At 38.9% G+C, this 19,523-nt stretch overlaps 2 protein-coding genes and 1 long non-coding RNA gene across 7 annotated transcripts; 1 reads left to right on the forward strand and 2 right to left on the reverse strand.

Annotated features, from left to right (window-relative positions):
• Nucleotides 1–2,119: 2,119 nt before the first annotated feature.
• LOC126596265 (probable inorganic phosphate transporter 1-7) lies at nt 2,120–6,340 on the forward strand. Its single transcript, XM_050262787.1, has 2 exons — nt 2,120–2,406; nt 4,438–6,340. Exon 2 carries the CDS (start codon nt 4,494–4,496, stop codon nt 6,057–6,059), a length of 1,566 nt encoding a protein of 521 aa, XP_050118744.1. The 5' UTR covers nt 2,120–2,406; nt 4,438–4,493; the 3' UTR covers nt 6,060–6,340.
• A 602-nt stretch (nt 6,341–6,942) lies between these two features.
• LOC126596266 (uncharacterized) lies at nt 6,943–10,502 on the reverse strand. Its single transcript, XR_007613934.1, has 2 exons — nt 9,953–10,502; nt 6,943–9,038 (listed from the first exon to the last, which is right to left on the reverse strand). It is a non-coding gene; the product is annotated as an uncharacterized LOC126596266 (long non-coding RNA).
• Nucleotides 10,503–11,860: 1,358 nt separating this feature from the next.
• On the reverse strand, nt 11,861–15,977 carry LOC126596267 (cryptochrome-1-like). Of its 5 annotated transcripts, none has more exons than XM_050262789.1 (8): nt 15,789–15,976; nt 15,548–15,612; nt 14,867–15,445; nt 14,034–14,255; nt 13,219–13,931; nt 12,466–13,138; nt 12,297–12,320; nt 11,861–12,115 (listed from the first exon to the last, which is right to left on the reverse strand). In XM_050262789.1, the coding sequence occupies exons 3-8, from the start codon at nt 15,174–15,176 to the stop codon at nt 12,090–12,092; spliced, it is 1,968 nt and encodes a 655-aa protein (XP_050118746.1). In that variant the 5' UTR covers nt 15,177–15,445; nt 15,548–15,612; nt 15,789–15,976; the 3' UTR covers nt 11,861–12,089. The 5 variants fall into 5 exon arrangements, with proteins under 5 accessions (XP_050118746.1, XP_050118747.1, XP_050118749.1 ...); XM_050262790.1 differs by having other exon boundaries at nt 11,922–12,115; nt 13,219–13,925; nt 15,789–15,977; XM_050262792.1 differs by lacking the exon at nt 12,297–12,320 and having other exon boundaries at nt 11,922–12,115; nt 13,219–13,925.
• Nucleotides 15,978–19,523: the final 3,546 nt, after the last annotated feature.

Here is a 19,523-nt window from a genome sequence, read left to right on the forward strand (position 1 = left end):
TGAAATAGTTAGCTTGTCTTAGAAAATATAGCGGTTGGATCAACAACTCGAAGATAGAATGATTTAAGCAAATAATGACTTGATTAAGAGAAGTGTGGTGTGGAAGCTAGAAGTTTATCAGTTTAACATGTTGAGAGAGAGTTGGCATGGTTGCATGGTGCTTCTGGTAGATAATCTGGGTTTCCTAGGGTAGCAGCAAGGCTTACGATAGTTGGGATTTTCAATGCAAGGTTGTGGGAAATACTAAGGTTGCATGGATGATGATGCTTGAGGCTTGAAGTATGCTTCTGGACTAAGTGGAACTTTCTAGGCTTCTTCTTGAGTGGTTCTTTCTTACTACGTTCTCTCTATTTCTCCCTATGTGTTACTCTAACCCCCCCCTTCTGTGTTACCTTCTGCGTTGCCCCTTCTCTAATGGTTTCTCCCTCCTTATGTAAGTGAAGGGCTCTTCTCTAAGTTTCAAGGGAATTTCTCTTTGTGGTTTGGTCTTCCCCTTCTTTCTCCCTAGGCCTCCTATAATTCCCTTTTTGGTGTAAGATAGATGCACTGTTGAGACCTGTAGTTTGCTTCTTCCCTATACGCGTCTTTCCCAGGGCGGCCTTCTGCAGGCACTAATTCTGGTAGTGCGCCTCACGGCTTTCGCTCGTTAGTTATCTGTGCAGGTTGGGAAGGGAAAATCAGCATTAAATGCCTAACTTGTTGGGCTTAACATGCATTTAATGCAAGAATCTAGTTTAGATCTAACTAAGGGAGTTAGCTTGCTAGGGAAATGGGTAAACTAGGCTAATTCTCTCTCAATGATGCCTACATGAAATGCAAAGGGTATGGGCTTGGATCTTTGGGCGCCCAAGCAACCCAAAGTCTTCCACAGGCTGGCTAACCTTTCGTAACAATCCACACCACAATCCACTTGACAACCCCCGAATATGTAACATGGGCTTAGCATGGTAGTGATTAGCATGAGAAAGCATGGCGTGATGAATAGGTATGAGCATAGCGTGAGTATCCGGCTTAATCACCGTAGCATGGCATGTTTGTAAATAAATTCCTCGTCGATCTCGTGCCTTGGCATGTATTTGGGCTTAAATGTAGGCTTTGCATGACAATTGGACCTTGAGACTTGATTGGCTTGGTGTGTGACATTTTTAGGCCCCAACACACCTCATATTTTTTTCTACACGCAAAATAATATTTTCATTTTAAATTTTCACAATATCACCATGTAATATGATATATCCTAGTATGGTTTGAGAGATTTTGTTCTCACATAATTTTCCTACAACATGAGATTTAACAGTTTTATTGATCTATATAATTTTGCAGTTTTCAATGAGCTTGACTTTCATAATTTTGTGTATTGATCGTGCTTTATTATAATTTTATAAATGTAGATTGCAAGGACCCCTTTGGGGATGAACTTTTTCGTGAATATTTTTTCATCAAGATTTATTTTTCATGGAATATATATATATATATATATATATATATATATATAATGACTTTTCTTCGATGAATAGAATATCATACTTTATTTAAAAAAAAAAAGAAAATTAGTTATATTATACAAAATGATTATTTACTCTTTAAGTATTTATTTTAAACAGAAATAAAAATTTAAAATTCTATTTTATTTCTTTTCAAACTCTCAAACTACTTTCACCCTCAAATTTTAAATAAAAATTGTAACCAGTAAAAGCACAAACACATATTAGAGCATAATATGAGCTTCTATTACTCATATGGCCACACCACGACAAAAGTTCAATTCTTGCCTTTCTCATCCCGTAAAAAATTAATAACAAATACTATTTCAAGTGTCCAAATATGAAATTTACTTACACTTACGCAAAGAATAATTAGAATTATTACCATTGTATTTTTTTTAATACTAATAATTAGAATCCAAAAAATAAAATTTGGATATTAAGAAATTGACTAATTAAGAGCAGGAAAGATAGGATAAAAAAAAAAAAGTGAAGTGAGGTGAGAGAACGAAAGATGGGGGGAATATGCCAGGTAGAAGAAAGATTCCTACATGACTGAGAAATTTAGAGGGTCGTTTGCAGTTAAATACGGATACAACCCCCCTTCCCTTCCCTCCATTCCCATACTTCACTCCTCTCTTTCCTCATATTTCTCTCTTTCTGTTGTCTAAAATTAATTACATTTGGTAAAAAGCCATTTCTACCCTTTGGCCTTGTAAACTTGGTCTTTGTGTTTCATTCCCAAAACTACTTCTTCATCACTACAAAGACACTCCCTCTAACTCGATCTGGTTTTTCATCACTACTAGTTGCATGAACACACAGATACAGGTTCTCCTCGTACTGTGATTTCTGCATGATTTCGTGCCTCGGTCTCAGATTCTAAGATTTCTTCACCTTTGTGTACGGCTTCAGATACAAGGTTTGTTTGTCTTTTCACTCTTGTGCTATTGTTTGGTTTTGTTCATTTTCTTGTTTGTGTTCTTTAATCTTCATTTGCCTGCTTATGTAATGTAATTGATTGGATCCGAAATCACATTCTTTCCATATTTGGATGGTAAGGAAATGATGACCAAATCTCTAATTATTCGTTTTACAAGATGATATTTTGTCATATTTTAAACCATTCGTTTTATAGGTGTTTGGCTAACTGGCCTAACTCACATCTGCAACCCACTAACATTGATCAACATGATCATTGTTACTGAAATTCTCAAATTTAACCCCATATTCCCCTCATCTTTCACAAGCTTTCACAAGGTTTCATCCTTTTTTTTTCTTTCTTTCTTTCTTTCCTAGTTTTGCTAAACCTTGGGCACGTAATGCCAAGGTATTTTCATTACAAGAATATTCCTGGAAGTTCTTTTCAGTTTCACCTATTCTTCACGTTTGTTCTCAAAAAGAAAGAAGATCAAATCAAAAGGGAAATTGCGTGAGTTTTTTCAAGCTGTTTTTTATTCATGGAAATGAAAAAATGTAACTGAAAGCAGTGGCTCCTTTGGAGGGTGCCAAAGGAGCAGCTGCACAGAGCACCATCTCCGGGAGCCCCCATTTTTAATTATATATATATAACTTAATTAGTACATACCTAGATTATTTTTTATTTTGAAAATTGTTGTATCTTTTTATCTACGTCCTTTTTTCTTGATTAAAAATTTCATTTATGTGACATATACTATAGACGATATTATGTTACAAACTTGACTTTCATACTAAGTTTCGTACTTGTAAATATATCATAGAAAAAAAAAATTATTTTAAACACAAAAAAAAATTGTACGTTGAAGGTTCACAATTTAAATTTGCACTGGGCCTTTGAAATCCCAAAGCCACCCCTAGGTGAAAGCATGCAATATATGATGAGAACTTTAACGAAAAAAATCTGATACTGTTCACTTTAATGAAAAACCATATTTTTACACTAAAAAGTCAATCCTGGTACTATTCACTTTACGCTTTATTTTGTCTTTATCATTAAAACTCAAAGTTTTCAAGCCATTTTCATTAGTCTTCCTATATATGATATTGTGTTTCCGGTGGGTTTAACAAAAACTTGAATCTTTTGCACAAGGGCCTGAGGTTAAATTTCTGAATCTGGCACTTACTTTCTTTTTTGTTTTTTTTTTTGTTTTTTTTTTGGTTAATGTAGATTGGGTTGTGTGAAAAATATATTTAAATATGTATTTGTCCGTTTATTTTTTGTCAGTTTAGAGCTCTGGAAACAAACAGCTAGTTGTAGTAGATGCAGCAGTGTAATTTGACCTTAGCCCTGCTTTCAAGAATTTTAACTTCACTTGAATTTTTTCCTAGGAATATTTGACCAAAAATTACTAAAATAATAGCAAAAAATTATTTAAAATTCAAATTTCAATCCATCTCTCTGCTAATTCAGCTGCATCTATTTACTATACCAATTTAATTTGCTGTCGTTGTGAATGAATAATTCAGTTTGTGAGTTTGACACAGACAAGATTTTGCGTCTTTTAATTATATATCTACAAAAAGATCAAATCCATTTTTCTAATTGGAAAAAATTAATAAATTCTTATTTATTGACTCATGACTTCCTGTGTTGTGGGCCATTTTCTCATGCGTCATTTAGTGTGAAACTGTCATCATCAAGGTCGTATGGTTCTCTTGACGAACTCATCTGTTTACGAAAGTTCATTGATTGCAGTGGAATCAAATAAACCCCTATTTTGTCTTGTTTTTCCTCTGCTGTCTTCTTTTGGTTCATGAGAGAATTTCAGTAGAATTGTCTTATTTAGGACACTTTGGTTACCAGATAAAATCAAAATACATGGTATCTTGTTTTTGTGAGAGGTGCCCTGCAGACGACACTGTCCAAACCCCTTCCCAAATTTTTATGTGCTCACCATGTTTTGATCATCTTTGTGTCACATAATTGATAAAATCACATTGTTTTTCTTTTTCCTTGAATAAAAAATTTCAGGTTTTGAGCAGTTGAAGGGAATACAATAACTTGAGAGGAGGGCTAACTAATTAGCGATGGCCAATGATCAATTGGAGGTGCTGAATGCACTTGATGTGGCCAAAACACAATGGTACCATTTCACAGCAATTGTGATTGCAGGCATGGGATTTTTCACTGATGCATATGATCTCTTCTGCATTTCCCTTGTCACGAAATTGCTCGGCCGCATTTATTACCAGAAACACGGAGCTGCAGAGCCAGGCAGTTTGCCTCATAATGTTTCGGCCGCTGTCAATGGTGTTGCCTTCTGTGGCACCCTAACTGGCCAGCTTTTCTTCGGCTGGCTTGGTGACAAATTGGGCAGAAAACGCGTCTACGGCATGGTCCTTATGGTCATGGTCATTTGCTCTATTGCCTCCGGCCTCTCGTTTGGTAGAGAACCCAAGGCAGTGATTTCAACACTCTGTTTTTTCAGGTTCTGGTTAGGCTTTGGCATTGGCGGCGACTACCCTCTTTCAGCCACTATCATGTCTGAGTACGCAAATAAAAAGACTCGCGGAGCCTTCATTGCTGCCGTGTTTGCTATGCAGGGTTTTGGGATTTTGGCTGGTGGAACGGTTGCAATTATTGTGTCTGCAGCTTTTAAGGCAAGATTTCCTGCACCATCTTACGAAGCTGATCCAGCCACCTCTATTTTCCCTGAAGCAGATTATGTTTGGCGCATTATTTTGATGTTTGGTGCTATCCCAGCTCTGATGACTTACTACTGGCGTGCGAAAATGCCAGAAACTGCTCGGTACACTGCCTTGGTGGCCAAGAATGCCAAGCAGGCTGCTGCTGATATGTCAAAAGTTTTGCAGGTTGAAGTTGAAGCAGAACAAGGGAGAACTGAGCAAGGAGGGAATGATTTTGGTCTTTTTTCAAAGGAATTTCTTCGGCGTCATGGTCTTCACTTGCTCGGAACTACCAGCACATGGTTCTTGCTTGATATTGCCTTCTACAGCCAGAATCTATTTCAAAAGGACATCTTCAGTGCCATTGGTTGGATTCCAAAGGCAAAGACCATGAGTGCTCTTGAAGAAGTCTTCAAAATTGCCAGAGCGCAAACCCTCATCGCCCTATGCAGCACTGTCCCAGGGTACTGGTTCACTGTGGCATTCATCGATAGGATTGGAAGGTTCTCAATTCAAATAATGGGCTTTTTCTTCATGACTGTTTTCATGTTTGCATTAGCCATTCCTTACCAGCACTGGACTCTAAAAGAAAACCGAGTAGGGTTTGTTGTGATGTACTCATTGACCTTCTTCTTCGCCAATTTCGGTCCAAATGCCACGACATTTGTGGTGCCTGCAGAGATTTTCCCAGCAAGGTTAAGGTCAACATGTCACGGAATTTCAGCTGCGTGGGGGAAGGCCGGGGCAATGATTGGCGCATTCGGATTTCAGTACGCAGAAAAGGGAATTGGGGTGAGGAACTCCCTTATAATTTTGGGTGTGGTCAACTTGCTAGGCCTGCTATTTACATTCTTGGTCCCTGAATCAAAGGGAAGGTCATTGGAGGATTTGTCTGGTGAAGGAGAGCAAGAAAATGCGGCTCCATCAGGATCAAGGCAGCAAGAAAATGAAACTGCTCCGGTTTGATTAGGCTTCTTCTTATCGTATTTCTATGGCGTTATCAGGTCGAACTTTTTGAATTCTCCTGGTGAAGTTCTTTGATCATGTTGCTTAATCTTCATGCTTTAGTGCCTGTTTAGTCTTTGTTGTAGGGCAATTTTGGTTTTTTATTCTCATTTGCAATTAAAAGTTAAAAGAAACGAACTTTTATAGGCTAAATGCTCCTAGTTTTCTTCACTTTTGTTATGGTTTGTTGATGCTGTTTTATCGTCTTATGCCCCCTCATTTAGCATAATCCACTTTCTAATCAAATAATAATCACATCACTGCACTTTTCTCTGATCAAATTTATGCAATATCATTACTTTATTAAAGACATTTGTATGTAATTTCATCACAGAAACTATCAAAATTTATGCATATTATTAGTAATTTACTACAGACGATACAACAACAACAACAACAACAACAAAGCCTTTTCCCACTAAGTGGGGTCGGCTATATGAATCCTAGAACGCCATTGCGCTCGGTTTTGTGTCATGTCCTCCGTTAGATCCAAGTACTCTAAGTCTTTTCTTAGAGTCTCTTCCAAAGTTTTCCTAGGTCTTCCTCTACCCCTTCGGCCCTGAACCTCTGTCCCGTAGTCACATCTTCGAACCGGAGCGTCAGTCGGCCTTCTTTGCACATGTCCAAATCACCAGAGCCGATTTTCTCTCATCTTTCCTACAATTTCGGCTACTCCTACTGTACCTCGGATATCCTCATTCCCAATCTTATCCTTTCTCGTGTGCCCACACATCCCACGAAGCATCCTCATCTCCGCTACACCCATTTTGTGTACGTGTTGATGCTTCACCACCCAACATTCTCTGCCATACAACATCGCTGGCCTTATTGCCGTCCTATAAAATTTTCCCTTGAGCTTCAGTGGCCTACGACGGTCACACAACACGCCGGATGCACTCTTTCCATCCAGCTCGTATTCTATGGTTGAGATCTCCATCTAATTCTCCGTTCTCTTGCAAGATAGATCATAGGTAACGAAAACGGTCGCTTTTTGTGATCTTCGCTAGATTGCTCCGGTCATTAGTGTGGATAAGTATATAAATGGATAGAGATAGGAAAGCAAACACAAGATGTACGTGGTTCACCCAGATTGGCTACGTCCACGGAATAGAAGAGTTCTCATTAATTGTGAAGGGTTTACACAAGTACATAGGTTCAAGCTCTCCTTTAGTGAGTACGAGTGAATGATTTAGTACAAATGACATTAGGAAATATTGTGGGAGAATGATCTCGTAATCACGAAACTTCTAAGTATCGGAGTGTGGTGTCGTCTTGACTTGCCTTATCTGTCTCATAGGTAGATGTGGCATCTTCTCTGGAAGTACTCTTCCTCCATCCAGGGGTGGTATCTTTAACTGGTGGAGATGCACAAGGTAATGTATCAATTTCACTTGAAGCTTACTTGTAGTTTCAGGCTTGGTCAAGCGCGATACAAACCATGTAGTAGGAGTCCCCCAAGTCGCCGAGCTAGGGGATCTGCTGAAAGAGGTGACAGACAAGGTAAGCAATCAGAGCTCCGACTGATTGTTCACCTTCTCCCCATCTTGCAGCAGCATGAAGGATAAAGAGAAGAAAAATGAGAAGAGATGATATGAGATACTTTTGCTTTTGAAGAAGTAACTTTCCACAGGCTTATTCTTGAACTGAGCTGGAGGGTTTTCTGGTTTCCTCCAGAGTATAAGGCCGACTGAAGAATTTGAGGGTCAAAACAAGTCCATCAAATCTAGAGTACGTTCCACCCTGCTGATATGGGATACTTTTGCTTTTGACAGAGTAATGGATGTATCGGCACGTGTGCTATTACGCTTGTCTCCACATGCTTCCTTGTATCCTTCGCACTTGCCCTATCTGTTCCTCAAGCCGATGCGGAATCTTCCCTGGAAACATAAGATGTTGAAGATGAGTACTCGAGAGCAATGCCAGGTAAGTAATCAGGTAAGGGGTTCCAGGCAGTCAGTTCCTGGCTGGAAGCTTGATTCCAAGTGCTGACTGATTGCTCTCTTTCTCCTTGTCTTGCAGGTAAAAACAAGGCCAAAAGAAAAAACAGGGAAAAAGCATGATATGGGATACTCTTGCTTTTAACCCTGATGATATGAGATATTCTTGCTCTAGTATAGCTTGTTTGCAGAGGTATTATCGGGGGGAAAGAAAGCTGAATATTTCGAAAGGCTTTGTTGGGAGTGCCCTCTCAGATATGATGAAGGGTTGAGCATTTTTGCAGGTCTGCCTGTCCGTTGGGGATGGAGGTCGACATATATAGGAGTCTCCCTAACAACAAGTAGTAATGCTATTCCTTTCCCCTGCTTGGTCATAGCACGGTAGTGGGAGCTGCCAGTTTCACATGTTTTAACTCTGTCAGAGCACTTTGAAAAAGTGGTCTGTGGTATCTGGCTCTCGAGATTCGGAGAACGATGCCTCTTCGATTTTTGAGAAAGCAATCATGTTGGGGGTCTGACTCTCGAGATTCGGAGAGCAGTGTCTCTTCGATTTTTGAGGAAGTAATCATGTTGGGAGTCTGGCTCTCGAGATTCGGAGGGCGGTGCCTCTTCGATTTTGGAGCAAGCAATCTTGTTGGGAGTGTTGTCTCGAATGTGAGTAAAGGTTGGACATGTTTGCTAGTCTACCTTGCCACGAAGCACAAAGGTTGACACATAGGGACTTTCCAATTATCCAGCAATGGTACTGTTCCTTTACCCTCTCTTCGATTTTGAGAAAGTAGTCATGTTGGGAGTCTGGCTCTCGAGATTCGGAGGACGGTGCCTCTTCGATTTTGGAGCAAGCAATCTTGTTGGGACTGTTTTCTCGAATGTGAGTAAAGGTTGGGCATGTTTGCTAGTCTACCTTGCCACGAAGCACAGAGGTTGACACACAGGGACTTTCCAATTATCCAGCAGTGGTACTGTTCCTTTACCCTTGTGGGTAATAATATGGTAGCTAGACCTTCAAAATTTATGTGTCTAAACTTTGTTAGTGCTGTTTCTTTGCTATTCTTTTACCTTTCTTGGTCAGAGCGATGTAGTGGGAGCTGCAAGCTTCACGTGCTCAACTTTGGCAGAGAACTTTGGCAAAGTGATCTGTGGTACACATGAGTTATTGTTGCGTGTGGGAAGTGGGTGATTGAACAGTAAGATTCATGTGCTTTCTACTTCACCAGAAGTCTTCGACAGAATGCCCATAATTTCTGCAAAGCTGAGTGTGCGTGTGACAGGTGCTGACAAGGCTAGAAAAGTAGGTGCCTCTTTGATTTCTGAGATCGGCCCTCGTGGTCTCTGAGCAGCCCAGCTTTTGAGAAAGCGAGCGCCTCTTCGATTGATTCGGAGAACGGTGCCTCACCGATTTTTGAGAAAGCAATCATGCTGGGGGTCTGGCTCTCGAGATTCGGGGAGCAGTGTCTCTTCGATTTTTGAGAAAGTAATCATGTTGGGAGAGTGGCTCTCGAGATTCGGAGGGCGGTGCCTCTTCGATTTTGGAGCAAGCAATCTTGTTGGGAGTGTTTTCTCGAATGTGAGTAAAGGTTGGGCATGTTTGCTAGTCTACCTTGCCACGAAGCACAGAGGTTGACACACAGGGACTTTCCAATTATCCAGCAATGGTACTGTTCCTTTACCCTCTCTTCGATTTTTAAGAAAGTAGTCATGTTGGGAGTCTGGCTCTTTAGATTCGGAGGACGGTGCCTCTTCGATTTTGGAGCAAGCAATCTTATTGGGAGTGTTTTCTCGAATGTGAGTAAAGGTTGGGCATGTTTGCTAGTCTACCTTGCCACGAAGCACAGAGGTTGACATACATGGACTTTCCAATTATCCAGCATTGGTACTGTTCCTTTACCCTTGTGGGTAATAATATGGTAGCTAGACCTTCAAAATTTATGGGTCTAAACTTTGTTAGTGCTGTTTCTTTGCTATTCTTTTACCCTTCTTGGTCAGAGCGATGTAGTGGGAGCTGCAAGCTTCACGTGCTCAACTTTGGCAGAGAACTTTGGCAAAGTTATCTGTGGTACCCATGAGCTATTGTTGCGTGTGGGAAGTGGGTGATTGAACAGTAAGATTCATGTGTTTTCTACTTCCCCAGAAGTCTTTGACAGAATGCCCATAATTTCCGCAAAGCTGAGTGTGCGTGTGACAGGTGCTGACAAGGCTGGAAAAGTAGGTGCCTCTTCGATTTCTGAGATCGGCCCTCGTGGTCTCTAGGGAGCCCAGCTTTTCAGAAAGCGAGCGCCTCTTCGATTTCTGAGATCGGCCTTCGTGGTCTTTGAGCAGCCCAACTTTTGAGAAAGCAAACGGCTCTTCGATTTCTGAGATCAACCCTCGTGATCTCTAAGCAGCCCAACTTTTGAGAAAGCAAACGCCTCTTCGATTTCTGAGCAGGCGCCTCTTTGATTTCTGAACCTCCGTCGAGTGCAGATTTTTATAGGGTTGTGCACATCCAAGGCATTGAGGATTTGGAACTTATTGTGTCACTAGTTTCTGGTAATTCTATGATATTATTTAGTAAAAGTAAAATGAACTACTTTCATTTGATAAATAAATAGACACAATCTAGAGAGAAACTTTGGTGCACCGTTTTCATACATTAGCTGTGTTTTTCTCCCAAATCACATGAGATAATATTTAGTATCACATATGCATTATTGTGAAATAATATGAAAAAACTTAATTTTTTGCACTCTACTCTCACATCTTCATGTAGTGTCACAAATCCACCCGTATTACAATATGTAGTTTTGAAGTTAAATTTTAATTCTCTCAAAATCTCAAACAACTCAAAATATTTAACACACAGACGATCGACAAACAACAATTGCCTAGACCCAGTACATCACAACCCAAAAAGCTTCCTTAATTTTGATATTTTGATTGAGAACGGGTGATCGATACAACTGCATGCACTGAAATTCTTTGAATGTATTAATATGTACTTAACTGGACCTAACCATTACCAAGGGGGAATATTCATGACGCTTCAATATACTGTTTAATTACTCAATTACATTTTGGCCATTTCCATATTATCATTCTAACCTTTTTTTTTTTTTTTTTTTAACAAACAATATTATCTATATTAAGGGGAAGGGTGTGAGCTTAATTAGCCTCACAATGAGCTAGCAATAATGTAGTTCAAGTTCGCATTTGGTGAAAATCGAACTTAAGACCCCTCACTTACAAGTGAAAAGGAATACTACTAAACCGTAGTACTAAGTGTGTTTTCTAACAGGACAATCAAACGTACGTTTGTTTGTTTGTTTGTTTGTTTTTTTTTCAACGAATAATGTTAAACATACAAAACTGATGCATTATTAACCATCTCTCTTAATACGGATCAATATACCGCATGCAATCAACATCATCAAGCATAAGAAACCGCATCTGAATTTACGTCGTGATTAACGACCATACAACATAGTATCGAGATTGTTTAACAAGAGATTAGTCGGTGATGATTGAGTTTCATTTACTTGGATTTAAGTTGAGAAATGCAAGTGATCAAACTAATGGAAGGCTCTAATTGTTCAGATGAAGTTACGGATACATTACATTGCTAGCTCACAAGAAGAAATTATTCTTTCCCGGTGAGACAATTTTGTGGGGGCAAACTCAGAATTCTCCGGCGCTGAACTTTCCCTAAGAAAACCTTCGTGGGCAACTACGTCCCAAAAGGCCTGCCTGAAAGTCTTTACGGACAAAATGGCTTGCCCAGCAAAATTGTATCTCGGACAGCTCTATCTCTACGGACGCATTCATAAACATGCACACTTGCATCAACAATTTTAGCAAATTGTCTGTCAGACGTTATTAATTTGTAAATCATCGAACTCTAGATCTACCATTGTGGAGGCAGAATGGACATCTGATATTAGCCAGAATTCGTTTCGTTTATATACTAGGGATTACATTGAGCTAGTCATACCAAAAGGACAGATTTTACAATGCTTACTACATTATCCAGAACGGTCCTCTTTCTTGATGAACTCAGCAGCCGCCGGTGAATTCTGTATCAGAGGTGTTCATCTTCCACGGCTCCTACTCCCACACAAGTTTGAAACAATGTGATTAAACAGCGCTATACAAGCAATGAAACTCAATATAAATAGAACCGACTATTATAACTATTGATTAGGCGAACAAAATATAGAGACAAATTCTCAGATTGAGTCATCTGTCATCCCTTCCCTACCCCCGAACAACCCGGCCAAATACATACCTAAATTTGCATCTCTAATTGTTCCTGGAGAGAACACAATAACATGTCAACCTCACTTTCATATTGATACATGTCTAATAGCATTTAATTAATCATTTAGTAGAGTGAATTTGAAACAGTACGCCAAATAAAATCATCATACGGTTAAACAATTTTTTTGATTAGTTACCATTTTTGCTTGAACTCTGCTCCATATCACTTTGTTCTTGCCATGACTGCTTCATCTCAGAAGATTCACACCCCATAAAGGGGTTGCCTTCTGATGATGAACATGACTGTGGAACCGAAAATGAATTTCTGCTAGTTGTCTGCTTCTTAGAGATTGAAGATTCAGCAGTAGAGCTCGTGTCTTCATTTGTTCTCGAGGGCCCAGCTTCGTTAGGATTGTGCGGATTATCTGGGAGTGGGCTTTCGTCTTGCATAAATTTTGATCTCTTCCTAATAAACTGATTATTCTTGGAATTTTGACATGTTGGTACCTTCTGATCATTAGAGGAGTATGTAGGGCAAGGAGAGGTTTTCTTTAATATCACCTTTGGGATGGGCAAATCTTCACTGATGGAGTTGTCAACAACAACTTCATCTGTGCCGTTTGAGCTTGCAGCCTTTGCTGCTGCTTCCATTTCCCACATCTTGAATATGGCGCTCGTCAAGCGTTCTCTAGCCAAATCTATCTCAATGATAGGTTTTGGATAGTTAAACCCAAACTCTACACCTGAAACTTTAAGCACAGAATCAGGTGCATCCCAAGGATGGTGGATCCACTCGGTTGGCAAACGTGATAACTCAGGCAGCCAATGCCTTACATATTCACCCTCTGGGTCAAATTTTGAGCCCTGAACCTAAATCCGAAAATTCAGTTAATTAGAAAGAACAGAGTGAAATAAGATTCTATGTGAACATTACTAAAGCAAAAACTTACCTCTGGACTGTCCAAACGCTCAAGCTCATGGCCATCTGGTAAACTCCCAGAGATATACTGCCAACCAAGGATATCGCTTTCCAAATCGGCATCTATAAGCGTATCCCAGAAATACTTCATTCCCCATCTCCAAGGAAGAAGCAACACTTTCACAGCAAAACTTGAAACGATCACTCTTATCCTGTTGTGTATCCACCCAGTTGCCCATAGCTCTCTCATTCCTGCATCAACCAAAGGGTAACCGGTCCGACCTTGTCTCCAAGCCTTAAAATTGGCTTGGTCAGCTTGCCATGGAAAAAACTTCAAGTTGCTCAGCAGTGGTCTCTCATGAGTGAACGGGAAGTTAAAACATAGATACCGTGAGTATTCTCTAAGCCCAATGGCCCTCAGAAAAAGTGTCACACTCTCTTCCCCAGTAGAGTTCCCTTCTTTTGCCCACAGTATCTGCTTCATTCGAGCTGATTGGAAAACTTTCCTAATGCTCAGTTCTCCGAAGTGAAGATATGGGGACAAAAGTGATGTGGAGTTTTGTCCAACCTTCATCCTGTTGTTTGAGTAGTCAAGCAGGTGCAACTCGAAAAATTCACTTAGTGCCTTGTCAGCATTGCTCCAACCAGGAGACCATGCTCTTCTTAGGAGGGCATTGCTAGACTTTTCCGTTTCATTTTCGAGACCCAGTTCCTCGAGTGAACATTTTGCTACAGTTCCTATCACTAACAACAATAAATGTAATAAACTCCTGTTCTTTATTTGTTTTCCTGAAAACACAAACAAGCAGACGTGCCACACGCAGATCTTTGGAAGTTGAAAAGTACCTGTTGCCGAAATCAATTTCCATGGAGGAAGACGTGTCACAAGTTCCCGTTGTATGTGTAAGCACTTATCCCAGTACACCTCGAAAGTTGTATAAGCTTGTCCTTTTCCAGCATATACTTCCCATGGCTCATACAACAGATCTGCATTGAAGCTTTGCACAGAAATGCCTAGCTCCACCAGCTTTCCTTTGATGTTGTGATCACCAACAAGTGAAACGGGATCTGGGATGAAAAAAACAGGTAATATGTACAAAGTGGAAAAGAAAAGTAAATGCCTCGAACTAACTACGCAAGCAGCATCGACTTACTTAGCAGCACGACAGAGAAGGGCTGCCCTCCTACTCTTAACCTAATAGTCGATTTAATAAATTGGTTTTCGGTAAGATTTGTGACATGCCCTAGTTATAAAAGAAAACAAATTTTGACCATTTCTTGAGTGGGATTTTGTGAAATATCTCGAAGAAGCAAAACCTTCAAGTTAATGATAGATAATTCATTAGTTATGTTGTGTATACAGACTCAGTTTTGTATTACCTTAGCTTTTCGGATCAATGGTAGCTTAACAGTTACGACTGTGCACAGGCAAAATTTTAAGGATGAATAGAATCATCTTCCACTAGTCTAAAACACAATACAAATACAGAGATCCGATGAAGGATTGAGATTTCCATTTCTCGATATATGATAAATCAGGACAGAGACACAAACTTATTGAGAGAATTAATTAGATAAGGCATAAAAAGAATTAAAACTAGATAAGCTTCACTAATCTTTTCGCGAATTAAAGTTATCAGTTGATTGAAATTACTTTCAAGAGAGGTTCCAGGATATACCATAAAGATGGTTGAAAACTACTTTGGTAGCTCCAATGGCTTGAATGCACTCGATGAGAGCAGCCAGAGTACTCTGAGTTTTGATAAGAACAAGTTCTGCCCCAAGGGATTTCAGGGATTGGTCCAAATGAGCAAGAGACTGCTTCAGCCACCACCGTGATACTCGACCTGGGTAAAATTGCTCTTCCTCTTTGGGGCACCAAATATAAACAGGAAAAACACTACCATCCCTAGCAGCAGCAGCTAAGGCAGGATTGTCCTCAATCCTCAGGTCCCTCCTAAACCAAACTATAGTCTTATTGCCACTCATACTGCCTAATTCGGTTTCTTCATGATCAAAATTCAGTATCAAACTTCACAAAACTCTCAAAAATCACCCCCCATCCTTCCCCCCACTAATTATGAACATGAAGTACTAATCAATCACGAAATCAGATTTGAGGTGCTAAAACACAGAAAACCAACAAAGCAACTCAGAATTTCAAACTGCAAGTTCTCCTAACGGTATGAAGTGCTGAAAAAAAACCTCAAATTTCAGTATCTGTGGATCAATTGAACCTTCCCTACATGTTTTACCAACTGTAAAAGTGAAATCCACCATCAATCAAACAATTCAACTGCATAAAACTAAATAATCAAATACCAATTAAACAACTTTCAAAACCTGGACAAGGAACTTACTCAAGATTATTCAAAGAACAGTTCATGCATTTTGGTGCAGCTTTTCTCCTTGAACACAAATCCACCTGCAATGGAAGATCAGCTTTCAAGTCTATAAAAAAATATATGAATCTGAATCTGAGAGCAATCCAAATAATTAATTCATAACAATCCAATAAAAAATATTATCTTGGAAACAGATTATACACCTAAAACAATAAAAACAATCACACAAGGGGGATTTAACAAATTCCCAGCTCACCTTTTTCTGGATTATCCAGAAAGATCTCAAAAACCCAACTTTCCTAACACACCAAAATCAAATAATTAGTGTGCAATTATAGGGTTTTTGTTTCAAAGATGCGTAGTTTTTCTTTTTCCACCCATACTTTCCAGGACAAATGGGGAAAAGAATAGTGCAGAAGTGGAGAAAGAAACGGGTTTACGTGAGCATTTGGTTATCCCATTTAATGTAACACCACGTGGAGATAGCAACACTTATTGTGGTTTGTAGTCTCCACTGTCAAAAGAAGAGATAAGGTTAAATGGTTAGGACTTTGCCCTTAGAGCACGTCCACCTCTAAGAATTTTGTGCTAGCACCCCGCTTATTTATCTACTCCAATAAACAGTAATAGACTCCAATGAATAGTAATAGGCCAATGCATCTCCACCCTTAAAAAATGCGTTGGCACCCAGTGAAAAAATGCGCTGGCACAAACGATCTCCACCCCTACAAAATGCGCTGACACCCAGCCCATTTAAAATATTTTTAAATTTTTTCTAAAAGAAAAAAAAATAGTTTTAATTTCAGATAAGATTTTTAACCAATCTCGTCACGCCACGTGTCATTATCCAAAGCATAAGAGATGGCGTTTTTCCAACAAGGGATGGGTTGAGTTTTTTCTAACGACCTTGAAGACCTTGACTAGTTCTACCGTTTTTTTCATGTACATCGCAAAACGCTTTCGTAGTTTTACTCACATTTCTCACTTATTCATCTCATTACTCGTAATCGGGTCATGAGCAGTGTGAACTCAACATTCACACAACATAACATCTTCAATGAGCTTCCACGAAGACATTTTTTTCTCTTAAAGTGTAGAAAATATTGAAATGTAGGTAATATAGAAAGTGTAGAAAATATTGAATGTGGTGTAAGGTAGAAGATGAGGGTTAGGTATTTATAGAAAAAAAAATAACATTTTTAAAAATTTTATGTATTTTTTAATATTTTTTCTGTATTTTTTTATAATTTTTAATAAATTTTAATATAGTTAATTAATCTGAACCGTTGGATTTGAAAAATATTCAAATCCAAGAACCAAGGAGTTGCCACTGGCCAACGGTCATATTTCTCACCGTTGAGCCTTTTTTTTATTTTTTTGTGAAAAAAACGTGGACCGTTGATCTGTGATCGGACAGTTCATTTTAAAAGTCAAATTTAAAATTTTTTTACCATTGGAAATCCAACGGTCTACAAAAACTAGCCGTTGGAAATCCTACGGCACTGAGGAGGGCCACGTAGCCCTAATTCGGGTGAACACAAGTGGACTGACAAGCGGGCCCCACTGCCTGCACCCTTAAAAAAATAGTGTTAGACCAAATGCATCTCCATCCTTAAAAAAAATAGCCTAATCAATTTTATTAAAATATTATTATTTTTTATTATAAAACAATAAAAATAATAATTTTATTTTTAATTTCTGACTTTATAAAAAAATATTAATAATTTCTTATAGTTTATTTATTTTGTTATATTTTTTTTATGGAAAAATCTGAACGATCCTCATTGTGCCACGTCAATAGCCATTAATTTTAAATTTCAATTTTTTTTGGAAATCCAACGGACATAGATGAGCCACGTGTCCCCATGCTGGAAACCCAATATTGCGCCTCCACAGTGGGCCCCGCCTCTGCAACTCTATCGGCCACTCGTGGCCATGCACGCTTGTTTCGCACATGCCTAGCGCAAAAAAAAATTCAGTGGCCCTTGATATCAGGCTGACGCAAGCCTGACTTCAGATGAGTCGGCTCTTTGGTATGTCGATTTTGGACCGGCCTATGGCCTGGCTTGGGCTGGGTGCCAGCCTATTAGGCTGGGCTGGAAGGTTTTAGCTAGGTGCTGGGCTATTTGTGGGGCTGGATGTCGGGCTATCAAGCCCCGGTGGATTTGCTCTTAACTTACAAGTGCAATTTATAAATAGTATGAGTACAATGTTACTCTATCTAGTGTCTTATATACATGTTATATTTTCATGCAGAACTAAATCTTTTCATCTTATTTTGAAATACACATGTTATCTTGACAGCTTGCTATATGTACTTGTACTTTGGCGAAATTTAGCTTTGAATTTTAGCAGATTCATTTCGGCCATTAGCTGAAGACGAGTTTTGCACAAATTCGAACTTGAAAGTGACCTAAAAACCCTTGACTGGAGGCTATCTTATAAATACTGTTGTATCATTTTGCGATTTTAAAAGTATTCCAACGCTACTATTCCAGGGTCAAATTAGTGATTTTAAAACTTACCGACAGAGCACAGCCTTGGAATGTATTCTGAAACTTACCGACAAACAGCATCACATGCTTTAGAGGTTTTTGCCAAAGTTGCCCCCGTTTGTACTATGTTTGACTGAATTAATGAAGGGGTTTAGCTTTTGTTAGGCCTCGTTTAAAGTTGTCGAACGTCCTTCTGACGAGTCTTAATCCTATCTTTTCATTAACTGGTTTTGTCCTGTTTGCATGCAAACCATGTTCATCTTCATGGCCGATAGCATCGATCAATACTGAATGGTACCCACAAATTAAGTACATTAAACTTTATATGTCATTTCTAAGTCTAACCAAATTAGTAAAATTGTAATTTAACATAAAATAGATAGAAAACCGTCTTTACATTGGATGGTTTGGTGTTTTGATGATCCCTACTTTATTGACCGCAACTTCTGTATTTATTATTGCTTTCATTGCTGCACCTCCGGTAGATATTGATGGTATTCGTGAACCTGTTTCTGGATCTTTACTTTATGGAAACAATATTATTTCTGGTGCCATTATTCCTACTTCTGCAGCTATAGGTTTGCACTTTTACCCTATATGGGAAGCGGCTTCCGTTGATGAATGGTTATACAATGGTGGTCCTTATGAGCGTTAGTGAAAACGACCAATTGTACAACATATTATTAAGTTCGATGACCAAAGAAACTAATATAAGAACCTAAGGACAAAAATTAAAATGAAAGTAAAGTCCTGAGGCCATTACTACAATTAAGCTTAAAATAATTAACGGCGCTAAATTTATCTTTTCCAATCTCTTATTTGGTCCACACTCCTCTTTTTTATCTTTATGGGTAGTTTTTGTTACTTCAGACCACTTCAACATTTAAAAGATGAGTACCAGTAAACTCGGGCGTTGTTGGGTCTGGGCTACTTTTGTTTGAAACATAATTAAGTGATGTAGTCTCATACGGTGACTAAGCAGAAAACTGTTTGATCAAAACAAAAGATGCTCACATCGGAACAATAAAATGTTATTGGTTTTTGAAAAGGCGGAACAATACCAAGCCGTGTACCTAATCCACGACCATGGAGCCCAATATCACTAACGAACCCTTGAGCACCAAACTTCAAACTTCAAACTTCAAATCAAAGTCTAGGACCTCGAATCCAAACCACAAACCTTGGACATTTGGACTTGTGCGTATGACCTAAATCATGGACTACGAGCCCACAAATTTACCAAAATAAAATAAAATAACATAGATACTACACAATATAATTGCTTTCCTTTTTAATTTTTCTAAGTGATCTAAAAAATTAACCGTTAGATCTTGCATATAAGAACCTGATGAATTTTGCAACAATTATGTTGAAGATAAAAATTAATCACATCCACTAGGAATACGCCACGTGGACTTCAAAGCTCAATATGACGTTTTTTGTGAGACTTTTTCAAGCATGACTGCCCGTTGCTTGCTCCATTAGTATGCCCACTG

This window comes from Malus sylvestris, chromosome 13 (genome assembly GCF_916048215.2).
Source record: "Malus sylvestris chromosome 13, drMalSylv7.2, whole genome shotgun sequence".
NCBI lineage: Eukaryota > Viridiplantae > Streptophyta > Magnoliopsida > Rosales > Rosaceae > Malus > Malus sylvestris.